At 44.1% G+C, this 12,328-nt stretch overlaps 1 protein-coding gene across 1 annotated transcript in view; it reads right to left on the bottom strand.

The window, feature by feature from the left end:
* ncana (neurocan a) overlaps nucleotides 1-12,328 on the bottom strand; it is a 99,597-nt gene that overhangs the window by 61,360 nt on the left and 25,909 nt on the right. Inside the window, exon 2 of the mRNA XM_048164072.1 lies at nucleotides 10,597-10,664. Within this exon, the coding sequence (XP_048020029.1) occupies nucleotides 10,597-10,663 (67 nt within the window). The 5' untranslated portion in view covers nucleotide 10,664. The remainder of the gene's footprint in view (nucleotides 1-10,596; nucleotides 10,665-12,328) is intronic.

Raw genomic sequence — 12,328 nt, 5'->3', positions numbered from 1 at the left:
GACACTCAAGTGATTTTGTTCTTTTGAAAAAAGGATATTGTACAGCTGAACTCCATCATATTCTCTTACTGTCATGGGCTGTCATTAACTGGATCTCAGTCTGATGCGTGTCCATGTGCATCTGAAGGTTTTTAAGTATCTGTTTCACTCCTGTTTCATCCCAGTAGATACACTCTTCAAATGCATTATGCTATTTTAAAGATCTCCTACAACAACAGGTTTACATGCATACAAAGTCAAAAAACACTTTAATTTTCTCATACTAGTCTGTTGTGATTGGTCAACTGCTTAAAGCAAGTTTTGGAAACCAAACATGCATTAACATATGTGAATTTCAGCTCTTCCCTCAGCACAGTGATACGAACATTAATGATAGTGTAGGTTATACCGTATCAATAATGAAGTGGATTTGCTATGGCAGCAGAAAACAGCATCTTCCCGACTTGTAATGCTCAAGTGCTGTGGTTATACTGTCAAATTACTGTGATAGCTGCATATCTTAAACATTTATTTGCGGTGAACTGCCTGCTAGACATGTAAGTGCATTACTGTAAACACATTCCCCATTGGTTTTTCCACAGATGCTGTCCACAGATATTAAAGTGAGAAAGGAGGAAAAGGAAATCTAATCTCCTAAATCCACCTGCGGTCGCTTTCTCGCCTACCTGAACAATCTGTAAACGGTAAATGCATAGAAAATCAACTGCAGTTCCTTCATTCCATATGGATTTAGGGATGAGTGTATATCCCAGCATTTGAATAATGATATAAGTGATAAAAGCTCAAATTTGCATTTAGATGGTCTCGATTCACCCTTCGTGGGTTTGTCTTTGTGCAAAAACCAACTAATTTTCCTTCTTAATGAGATGTAACTCATTAGCGTATGTGTGAATTGCACCAAAACACGTCTGATTCACCACAAATAAAAAAAAATAATATTTTGCATAAAGAAAATTAAGCCTATTTCCTCCCTAAATAACATTACAATAATGTTGACAACACAATCTTTTTCCCCACCTTTTTTTTTTACACTATTAATGTCTTATCTTATTGCAACATTTTTTAATTTACATGAGTATAAATTAAAGGCAGTAAAAAATATGTACTTTATTATATCATTTTATGATAATTGCATATTTAAATGTAATTGCATATTAATTTAATTGCATATTATAATTAATTGCATAATAATTGCATATTTTAAAATTAAATTGATGAAACTGATTAATATTTATAAATTAATTTTAAATTATATTTTTTAGATTTATTAGTATTTATTATTAGTCATGATATATTAGTATATTGGTCATGATATATCAATTTTAAATGAGTAAATAAGTAAATTAAAGGCATACTACCATGATTAAGTTTATAATTACTTACCATTTATATAATTTAATTATTATTATTGGAATTACAGTGAGAATTTGAGTGAATATACAGTCAAACCAAAAATTATTCAGACATTTTTTATATTTTTGATATGTTTTTTTTCTAGTGGGTTCAGGACACTATAGTTCATTTATGTAAGTGAGGATAGCAAAATACAAACACGATTCCAAAAAAGTTGGGACACTGTACAAATTGTGAATAAAAACAGAATGCAATGATGTGGAAGTTTCAAATTTCAATATTTTATTCAGAATACAACATAGATGACTGAGAAAATGTATCATTTTGAGGGAAAAATAAGTTGGTTTTAAATTTCATGGCATCAACACATCTCAAAAAAAGTTGGGACAAGGCCATGTTTACCACTGTGTGGCATCCCCTCTTCTTTTTATAACAGTCTGCAAATGTCTGGGGACTGAGGAGACAAGTTGCTCAAGTTTAGGAATAGGAATGTTGTCCCATTCTTGTCTAATACAGGCTTCTAGTTGCTCAACTGTCTTAGGTCTTCTTTGTCGCATCTTCCTCTTTATGATGTGCCAAATGTTTTCTATGGGTGAAAGATCTGGACTGCAGGCTGGCCATTTCAGTACCCGGATCCTTCTTCTACGCAGCCATGATGTTGTAATTGATGCAGTATGTGGTCTGGCATTGTCATGTTGGAAAATGCAAGGTCTTCCCTGAAAGAGACGACGTCTGGATGGGAGCATATGTTGTTCTAGAACTTGGATATACCTTTCAGCATTGATGGTGCCTTTCCAGATGTGTAAGCTGCCCATGCCACACACACTCATGCAACCCCATACCATCAGAGATGCAGGCTTCTGAACTGAGCGCTGATAACAACTTGGGTTGTCCTTGTCCTCTACAGTCCGGAAGACATGGCGTCCCAGTTTTCCAAAAAGAACTTCAAATTTTGATTCGTCTGACCACAGAACAGTTTTCCACTTTGCCACAGTCCATTTTAAATGAGCCTTGGCCCAGAGAAAACGCCTGCGTGTTACGGATCCCTTGTTTCCCTGGACTCCATATCCCAAGATCCTCCTGTTCTCCTCACCTGCACTCACTTCCCTTGTCAGTTCCTCATCATCACGGATCACCTGCACCTGGACTCTATTGTCAGCACTCCTATATATTGCACTCACTCCCTGCACTCCTGGTCCGTTCTCTGTTGTGTTAACGTGTATGTTTGGTGTTCCTGCCTTGGTTTATTCTAGTAAAAGTATATGTATTGTGGAAATCCGTATCTGCCTCGTCTCTCTACACCAGTACCGTAACAGAAGAACGGACCAGAGAACGACCGGATTTTCCACAGAAAAAAAAAAAAAAGAAAAAAAAATGGAGACTTTCACCGGCTCCCTGGATTCAGCTCCTCCAACGCCTCTCACCCTGACAGCCAGCGAACGCCTTATCGGGCTCCTGCAGGTAGGTCGTTCGCTGGAGAGGTATGTGGAGGAGTTCGTAGAGCTCGCTTATGTGTCTGACTGGCCTGAAGCAGTTTTGATCTCCCTGTTTCTGGATGGACTAGATGATGACACCATCCGTTTTAGTGAACCCGATTATCGTTTCTCCTTAAGCGAAACCATAAATTCCATTTTATGGTTAAATGATTCCAAATTTATCGTGGATTGGGTTCAGGATGGGTGTCTGTCTCTAGTCCATCCAGAGACACGGTTGGCCGGGCCAGTCAGTCAACCTCCGGCTTCCTCCGCATACCTTTCCAGCGAACTCCCTGCCTGCCCCATGCTGGACCCACATGCCTCTACTGGCCCAGTAAGCGGAGGAGGAGGAAGAAAGCGGCTCCAGTATCTCCAGAGCCCGCTCCAGTATCTCCAGAGCCCGCTCCAGTATCTCCAGAGCCCGCTCCAGTGTCTCCAGAGCCCGCTCCAGTGCCTCCAGAGCCCGCTCCAGTGTCTCCAGAGCCCGCTCCAGTGTCTCCAGAGCCCGCTCCAGTATCTCCAGAGCCCAGAGCTCGCTCCAGTGTCTCCAGAGCCCGCTCCAGTGTCTCCAGAGCCCGCTCCAGTGCCTCCAGAGCCCGCTCCAGTGTCTCCAGAGCCCGCTCCAGTGTCTCCAGAGCCCGCTCCAGTATCTCCAGAGCCCGCTCCAGTGTCTCCAGAGCCCGCTCCAGTGTCTCCAGAGCCCGCTCCAGTGTCTCCAGAGCCCGCTCCAGTCTCTCCAGAGCCCGCTCCAGTCTCTCCAGAGCCCGCTCCAGTCTCTCCAGAGCCCGCTCCAGTCTCTCCAGAGCCCGCTCCAGTATCTCCAGAGCCCGCTCCAGTATCTCCAGAGCCCGCTCCAGTGTCTCCAGAGCCCGCTCCAGTGTCTCCAGAGCCCGCTCCAGTATCTCCAGAGCCCGCTCCAGTATCTCCAGAGCCCGCTCCAGTGTCTCCAGAGCCCGCTCCAGTGTCTCCAGAGCCCGCTCCAGTGTCTCCAGAGCCCGCTCCAGTATCTCCAGAGCCCGCTCCAGTGTCTCCAGAGCCCGCTCCAGTGTCTCCAGAGCCCGCTCCAGTGTCTCCAGAGCCCGCTCCAGTGTCTCCAGAGCCCGCTCCAGTATCTCCAGTGCCCGCTCCAGTGTCTCCAGAGCCCGCTCCAGTATCTCCAGAGCCCGCTCCAGTGTCTCCAGAGCCCGCTCCAGTATCTCCAGAGCCCGCTCCAGTGTCTCCAGAGCCCGCTCCAGTGTCTCCAGACCCCGCTCCAGTGTCTCCAGAGCCCGCTCCAGTGTCTCCAGAGCCCGCTCCAGTATCTCCAGAGCCCGCTCCAGTGTCTCCAGAGCCCGCTCCAGTGTCTCCAGAGCCCGCTCCAGTGTCTCCAGAGCCCGCTCCAGTCTCTCCAGAGCCCGCTCCAGTCTCTCCAGAGCCCGCTCCAGTCTCTCCAGAGCCCGCTCCAGTCTCTCCAGAGCCCGCTCCAGTCTCTCCAGAGCCCGCTCCAGTCCCCACAGAGCCAACTCCAGTGCCTGTGGGGATTTTAATTGTATTTGAGGGGATGAACGAGCCCTCTGCTCCAGCCGCCGCCGCCTACGAGCCCTCTGCTCCAGCCGCCGCCGCCTACGAGCCTGCCGCTCCAGCCGCCGCCGCCTACGAGCCTGCCGCTCCAGCCGCCGCCGCCTACGAGCCTGCCGCTCCAGCCGCCGCCGCCTACGAGCCTGCGCTCCAGCCGCCGCCGCCTACGAGCCTGCCGCTCCAGCCGCCGCCGCCTACGAGCCTGCCGCTCCAGCCGCCGCCGCCGAACCAGCCCCTATTATGAACTTTGTGGTTGAAACTACATACAGCCCTAAGACTGTTTACCCTCCCTGCCTCCCTCTCCCACCTCCATCCATTTGTGTTTACACTGAACCTCCACCTCAAGCCCCCTCGCCCAGATCTCCACCTCGGACCTCTGGGCGATTACCTACACCCCGGCTCCAACCTCCCTCTGCTCCACCGTTGTCCAGCAGTCCACCAGTGTCACCAGTCTCCATCCTGCCCCCGTTCACACCTTGTTCCTTCGTCGGCCTGCCCTCACTTCTGGACTGCACTCCTCCGTCTTGGCTCCGTCACTCCGTCCCTCAGCTCCAGTTGGCCTCCTCACTCTCCCCAGTGTTCACTTTGTTGTATGTCGTCTGTCTTACACTGCGGCCTTCTGGAGCCCCGGCTGCGCTTCGGTCGGCGGAGCCTCTGGTTCCGCCATCTCCCGCCGGTCCTTCTGCGCCGCCTGGGCACTACGGCATGAAGCCTTCGGTCCCTGACCCGCCATGGCGGCCCGCTGCACCTGACCCGCCATGTCTGCCCGCTGCACCTGACCCGCCATGTCTGCCCGCTACATGTCTGCCCGCTGCACCTGACCCGCCATGGCTGCCCGCTGCACCTGACCTGCCATGGCTGCCCACGGTTCCTGACCCGCCATGGCTGCCCACGGTTCCTGATCCGCCATGGCTGCCCACGGCTCCTGACCCGCCATGGCTGCCCACGGCTCCTGACCCGCCATGGTGTTTGAGCCTGCCCTGGAGACCTCCACTCCAGTCTACTCCTCCCCTTGCTCCGGTTTGAGGTCTCCAGGGCGCCCGCCCCCTCCCGGTTGTTACATCTACGGCGCGAGGACGCGCCTACCGGGAGGGGAGGTACTGTTACGGATCCCTTGTTTCCCTGGACTCCATATCCCAAGATCCTCCTGTTCTCCTCACCTGCACTCACTTCCCTTGTCAGTTCCTCATCATCACGGATCACCTGCACCTGGACTCTATTGTCAGCACTCCTATATATTGCACTCACTCCCTGCACTCCTGGTCCGTTCTCTGTTGTGTTAACGTGTATGTTTGGTGTTCCTGCCTTGGTTTATTCTAGTAAAAGTATATGTATTGTGGAAATCCGTATCTGCCTCGTCTCTCTACACCAGTACCGTAACACTGCGCTTCTGGATCATGTTTAGATATGGCTTCTTTTTTGACCTATAGAGATTTAGCCGGCAACGGCGAATGGCATGGTGGATTGTGTTCACCGACAATGTCTTCTGGAAGTATTCCTGAGCCCATGTTGTGATTTCCATTACAGTAGCATTCCTGTATGTGATGCAGTGCCGTCTAAGGGCCCGAAGATCACGGGCATCCAGTATGGTTTTCCGGCCTTGACCCTTACACACAGAGATTGTTCCAGATTCTCTGAATCTTTGGATGATATTATGCACTGTAGATGATGATAACTTCAAACTCTTTGCAGTTTTTCTCGGAGAAACTCCTTTCTGATATTTCTCCACTATTTTTGGCCGCAGCATTGGGGAATTGGTGATCCTCTGCCCATCTTGACTTCTGAGAGACACTGCCACTCTGAGAGGCTCTTTTTATACCCAATCATGTTGCCAAGTTGACCTAATAAGTTGCAAATTGGTCCTCCAGCTGTTCCTTATATGTACATTTAACTTTTCCGGCCTCTTATTGCTACCTGTCCCAACTTTTTTGGAATGTGTAGCTCTCATGAAATCCAAAATGAGCCAATATTTGGCATGACATTTCAAAATGTCTCACTTTCAACATTTGATATGTTATCTATATTCTATTGTGAATAAAATATAAGTTTATGAGATTTGTAAATTATTGCATTCCTTATTATTATTCACAATTTGTACAGTGTCCCAACTTTTTTGGAATCGGGTTTGTATATATATTTATTTTATATATATATATATATATATATATATATAATAAAATGTATGTATGTATGTATATATGCATGTTTACATTTTGAGGTGCAATATGAGCTGGACATGCTGTTGACGAGTTTCACCCACATAGCAAACATGAGAATACAGCACTTAATCACATTTACACACTTCCCAAAATCAATCCCGCCAGTGGCTTTCATAAATAAGATGCCATCAGACACAGTAGCTGAGACACACACACACACACACACACACACACACACACACACACACACACACACACACACACACACACACACACTCCCAGAGGGGGGTTACAGATTAATGCATTAACTGAATAACCTTTCCCAGCTCCACACACACAGCAGCACCTGCAGTAGTTTACACCTCTCAGCCCTCACCATCCATAACCATGGCAACGGCTGCTCAGTAACCAGGAGCGTTATGGATGGCGCTCGCTCGGCTCGATACGCTAAATCTGATTCAACAGACCTGAAGTCGCCAGCCGTCCAAACATTCAGCTCTAACAACACAAAGCACTGCTGATCTGCTGCCCACAGAAATCACACGACCAACACTGATCCAGAGGTAGGCAGCAGCATCATGTTGCCTTCTGAGAACCCTCAATTCTGGCCAAAATCAAAGTCCATCATGAATAAGGCAATCCCAGAATCAAAATCTAAAACTAAAAACACATTTACATTAATTGAAATAAAGCTGAAAAAAAAAAAAAATATCCCATGAAAAACTTGCCTTGGCAACTAACTGAAATAAACATATGAAAAAACTTTAATGTGAAATACTAAAATGACTAAAAATGAAATAAATATAAATTAAAGCTAAATAAAAATATAAAAAAAATGAATGCACTAAAACTTAAACTAAAATTGAAATACCATAATAGTATTAAAGCTAAATAGAAATATAAAAAACCCTAAAAACCATACAACAAAATGACTACAACTAAAATTACAATAAAAACTGAAAATATAACAATAAAAGGTAATTCCAAATATTAACAAATACTATAATAGTGTATAAAAGTACACCACACAAGATGCAGGCTGAATTGAGAAATGCTGATTAACAAATTTATATTTTAGCTGCCAAGAAGAACCAATAAAAACTGCACGATTTTACCCAATATTTGCATTTTCTGTGAATTTGGCACGAGAGCTGCAAACAAATCAGTAGCTTATAAAGTTCGACAGTCGAGTTCCGGAAATAAAAACTGCATTTATTTTCTCCATATGGAAAAGGATTTTGAACAGTAACTTATAAACCTTTAAAGCTACAAGGTTGTTAATCGACAGTATTTGCTTCTGCTGAAGTCGTCAGCCCGCATTACTTCAGCTTATTTTTTAAAATAATCATGTTTAACAGCAGAATTCCTAGTGAAAAACTACATTACCCATGATGCTGTAGAGAAAATTCCACCAATCAGAGAGCTGAAAAAAAGCAGCATGCTCTAAAAGAGCTCTTTAGCCCCGCCCACTCCCATGAAACACTGCAAATGACGTAATCAAGTCGATCTCTTTTTTGCTCTCAAAATACTTAAATGTTTATATATATATGCATATTTTGCAATAAACTTAAAATATATTGTTTTATATATATAATCAACATTTGTAAATGAGAAGTTTTTCCATCGAATATTTCTCCATCGATTTCAATTCGATTATGTCATTTGCAATGCTTCATGGGATTGTAGTTGTTTTCCTCTCTAAAGCAGTTACGCACACATTGTCTTTTTGTCCAATTATCAAATACTTTTTTGCTTCAAATCAAAGTTTGTAGTGTTGTGATGCTCCTTGTAGCTGGTCGACTTGGTTCATGTTCGTATAACGTTTTAACAAAGGCTTTTTGAAAAATCCCAATATGGATAAAATACTTCCGGAAAACAGCGCAGCTGAAAAAAGAGGACGGGCATTAATGCTCTCTATTACAGTCAGGATGCCAACTTTGAAGGGAGCTGCCTACGTAGGGAGCAGACAGGTTTTGGAACAGATCTAGAATGTCTGTCCATGTAAGAGAAGAAGAGTGTTTTTGTGAACAGATGTGGCACTTTATTGCAAAGGAAGGATAGAATTAATTTCCCCCTGTAGTCTTTCAATTCTCTCTTCACCCACACACACACACACACACACACACACACACACACTTCCATGGCAATCTGACATTCTCTTCCAATCAGACTGATGCGGTTATGCCAGTGTGTGTGTGTGTGTGTGTGTGTGTGTGTGTGTGTGTGTGTGTGAAATCAATCCTCTTGTAATTGAACTCTGTTCTTCAACACAGCAGTCTTGTCTATTGGAAACTGAATTTGTGCATTTTCTGAAGAGAATATGAGTGCCGTCTGTCTGTGAAAACCTTGTTGCCTTGATGCTGGAGAGCTGTGGGTGGTTTCCAAGCCTCTATGATATTTTCATCTCTAGATACAGCTTGTAAAAAATAGTTAAAAATACAGCAGTAAATAAAAATATTTTGCTATAAAAATGACAACATATAAATGCGATTTTGGAACATCTGAGTGATAACATGAACTTGAGTAAACATTTTTAAGAATAAAATGAATAAAACTTTTTCTTCTCATTGCTCATTGTTGATTAATGTTAGTTAGGGCAACTAAAAACTAAAAACTTCCCAAAATCATCATTCTGTCTGCATTTACTCATGTCAGTCCAAACCAGTATGATTTTCTTTCTTCTGTGGTACATGGTTTCAACTGTTAACATTAATTAGTTCACATGAACTAATACAAAGGCGTTCAACGTTGTTTTTTATTCACAACAATTTTCTTCCACAGATAAAACGTTTTATTGCTTTAAGTCGGCAGTTTTTACATTTAACCAGTAGCCTAACACAAGGCTCTTAGTTAATACCAGCTAGCACCTCTCATACATCCTGACGTCCGCTCTAAAGAGGGCAGGTCTGAAAGTACAGGGGTCGTAAATCGTCCTGGCAGGAGGGAGTGATTTCCCATCATCCTTCAAAGCAGCCACCCATCGCTAAAGAGCCTAATGAAACTGAAGCTGCCAGTGAAAACATTTGGCCTATGAAGCATTCTGTGGTCGCTCACACACACACTGATCCGGTTAAGCGGTAGGAGGGCTTTCACTGAGGTGACGGGCGGGTTATGTGCGGTCAGGCCTGACTGAGATATTCAGCACGAGCACAAAGAATCAGCGCACGGTTCTGCATCTACAGACGGGTCGACACTTGTAACGGTGTTTGTGTGTGCTGATCCAAACTGTAGTCAAGATGCCCTCATAAGCAATATTTGCAGGCATCACATGCACATGAATTTAAGAATTGTTTGTCTTTGCATATATGCGTTTTTTCAAACGTGTTTCTGCTTGTGGTACAGGGTTATTATCGCTCACTAAAACTATTAAAAACATTTCTGTCGATTGACATAAAAATTAAATAAAATGCAATTATTACACAAAAATTAGAAATGTTGCATTGGCAATAAACTGAAATAAATTTAAGTTGAAGCACTAAAATTATTAAAAGGAAATAAATAAAAAATGAAACTGACTAAAACAAGAAACATCTCGGGTTACTGATGTAACCCTTGTTCCCTGAGTAAGGGAACAAGACACTACGTCAATGACGTGATATGAACCCATCACGTCATTGACGTAGCGTCGATAGTTCCCACGAAAGGGAAACAACATTTTTCAAAATATATTTTTATGTTTTGCAGAAAAATGCAGGGATGCACAAAATAGTGGCCACCATATTGGTAGCAGCCGATTTATGTTCATTTTTATATAAATATTATATAAATTATATATAAAAATTTGGATTTAGATTTATCAGCCAATATACTGGTTATCGGCTTTTAAATATAAAGAATTATCGATTATTGGGCCAAAATGTTCATATCGGTGCATCCCTTAAAAAAAAGATATACAGGTTTATGGTTTATGCATCCGCCGACACCATGTCATGTTGCTCTTTCTAGCTGTTTTTGAATGTGAGAGTATGTCCTGTGTGAGCGTCTCATTACTTGTGTGTGGTCCCATGTTGGTTCGAATGCTGTTGAAAGAAAAAGAGTGAACCAGAACTCACCACAGTCCGCAGAAAACACTAGCAGAACCGCTAGAACCTGCAGCCCACCGGCGCTGACACGCAACATCCTGAGGAATACAGAGAACAGACAAAGAGAAGGAGAGAACAATGAGAAAGATAGAAACAATACTGGCTGTGTCTCAATTCCCATAGCTATACTACACACTAAAAGATGATTTTGATTTTGTCAGTACTTAAACAATGTGCTGACAATCAAACAAACCCCGACCTTTCCTTCACGCACATGCACGCTGAAATACTATAATGCAAAACACCAATCAGTATGAAGTCATCACACACACAGAATGCGGATAGGAAATGACACATAGAGGTTTATTAGACAGACTGTGTGTCCTTTATAAAGGAGATGGAGAATATGAATATTAATGCAGTGGCAGGACGCTGGTAAGGAACGTTTTTTGTAATCCAGCATCCAGACTCACCAACAAAACACTCTCAGAATAGCAATCAGCCATTTCATCCTTTCATTGTTTTACTGAACTTCTCCTCACAGCGCTCCCTCTCTCTCTCTCTGTGGGTGGTCTGTCTTTTAGTATCCTTCACGCCGTCTCTAATCCTGCTTAGACAGGAAATGTCTGGCTTCTGTAAAATTGCTCTCTAGTCTGTCTCTTTTAAGTGTAATGAAACACAGATACACACATTAATACTCACCGCCCACACAGCAGCACAAACCAACTACAGCCCAGTAGCTACAAAGAACACCACAGTAAATGCTTAGCAACACCCTAACAACCACTCAGAACACCCAAATAACCAGCTATCACTGTCAAATTCCTATCGTCTCCCTAGCAACCAACTACAGCATCCTATCAATCACCCAGCAATGCCCTAACAACCCAGAACCCCTAGTAACTGCTTAGCAACACCCTTGAGACCACACCCCAACAATCACCTAGCAATGCACTAGTAACCACCCTGAACCCCCTAGTAACTGCTAAGCAACACCATAGAGACCACCTAAAACCCCTAGTAACCCCCAGAACACCCTAGTACCCTAGCAACCACCCAGAATCCCTGGTAACTTAGAACCGCCATAGTGACCACCCAGAACCCCCTGGTAACTGCTAATTAACAACCCTAGAGATCACCCAGAATCCTTAACAATCCCCTAGCAATGCCCTAGTAACCACCCAGAAACTTAGCAACACCCTAGTGAAGATTCAAAACTCCCTAGCAACATCCTAGCAACACCATAACCACCTAACAAAACCCTAGTAACTATCCAGTACCACCTAATAACTTAGTAACACCCTAGCTACCACCCAAAACTTCTAGAAACCACCTAGTAACACCCTAGTGACCACCCAGGACCCCCTAACAACCACCTAGCAAAACCCTAGTAACTATTCTGAACCACCTAGTAACTTAGCAACACTTTAGTGACCACCCAGAATCCTCTAGTAACTGCTAATCAACACCCTAGTGACCACCCAGAACACCCTAGTAATTGCTAATCAACACCCTAATGACCACCCAGAACCCCCTAACAACCACCTAGCAAAACCCTAGTAACTATCCTGAACCCTCTAGTAAATTAGCAACAGCCTAGTGACCACCCAGAACCCCCAGTAACTGCTAATCAACATCCTAGTGACCACCCAGAACACCCTAACAACCACCTAGCAAAACCTTAGTAACTATCCTGAACCCCCTAGTAACTTAGCAACAGCCTAGTGACCACCCAGAACCCCCAGTAACTGCTAATCAACAT

Source organism: Megalobrama amblycephala, linkage group LG17 (assembly GCF_018812025.1).
Source record: "Megalobrama amblycephala isolate DHTTF-2021 linkage group LG17, ASM1881202v1, whole genome shotgun sequence".
NCBI lineage: Eukaryota > Metazoa > Chordata > Actinopteri > Cypriniformes > Xenocyprididae > Megalobrama > Megalobrama amblycephala.
Note: the sequence above shows the minus strand (reverse complement) of the source record. Positions and strands in the feature narration are given on the sequence as shown.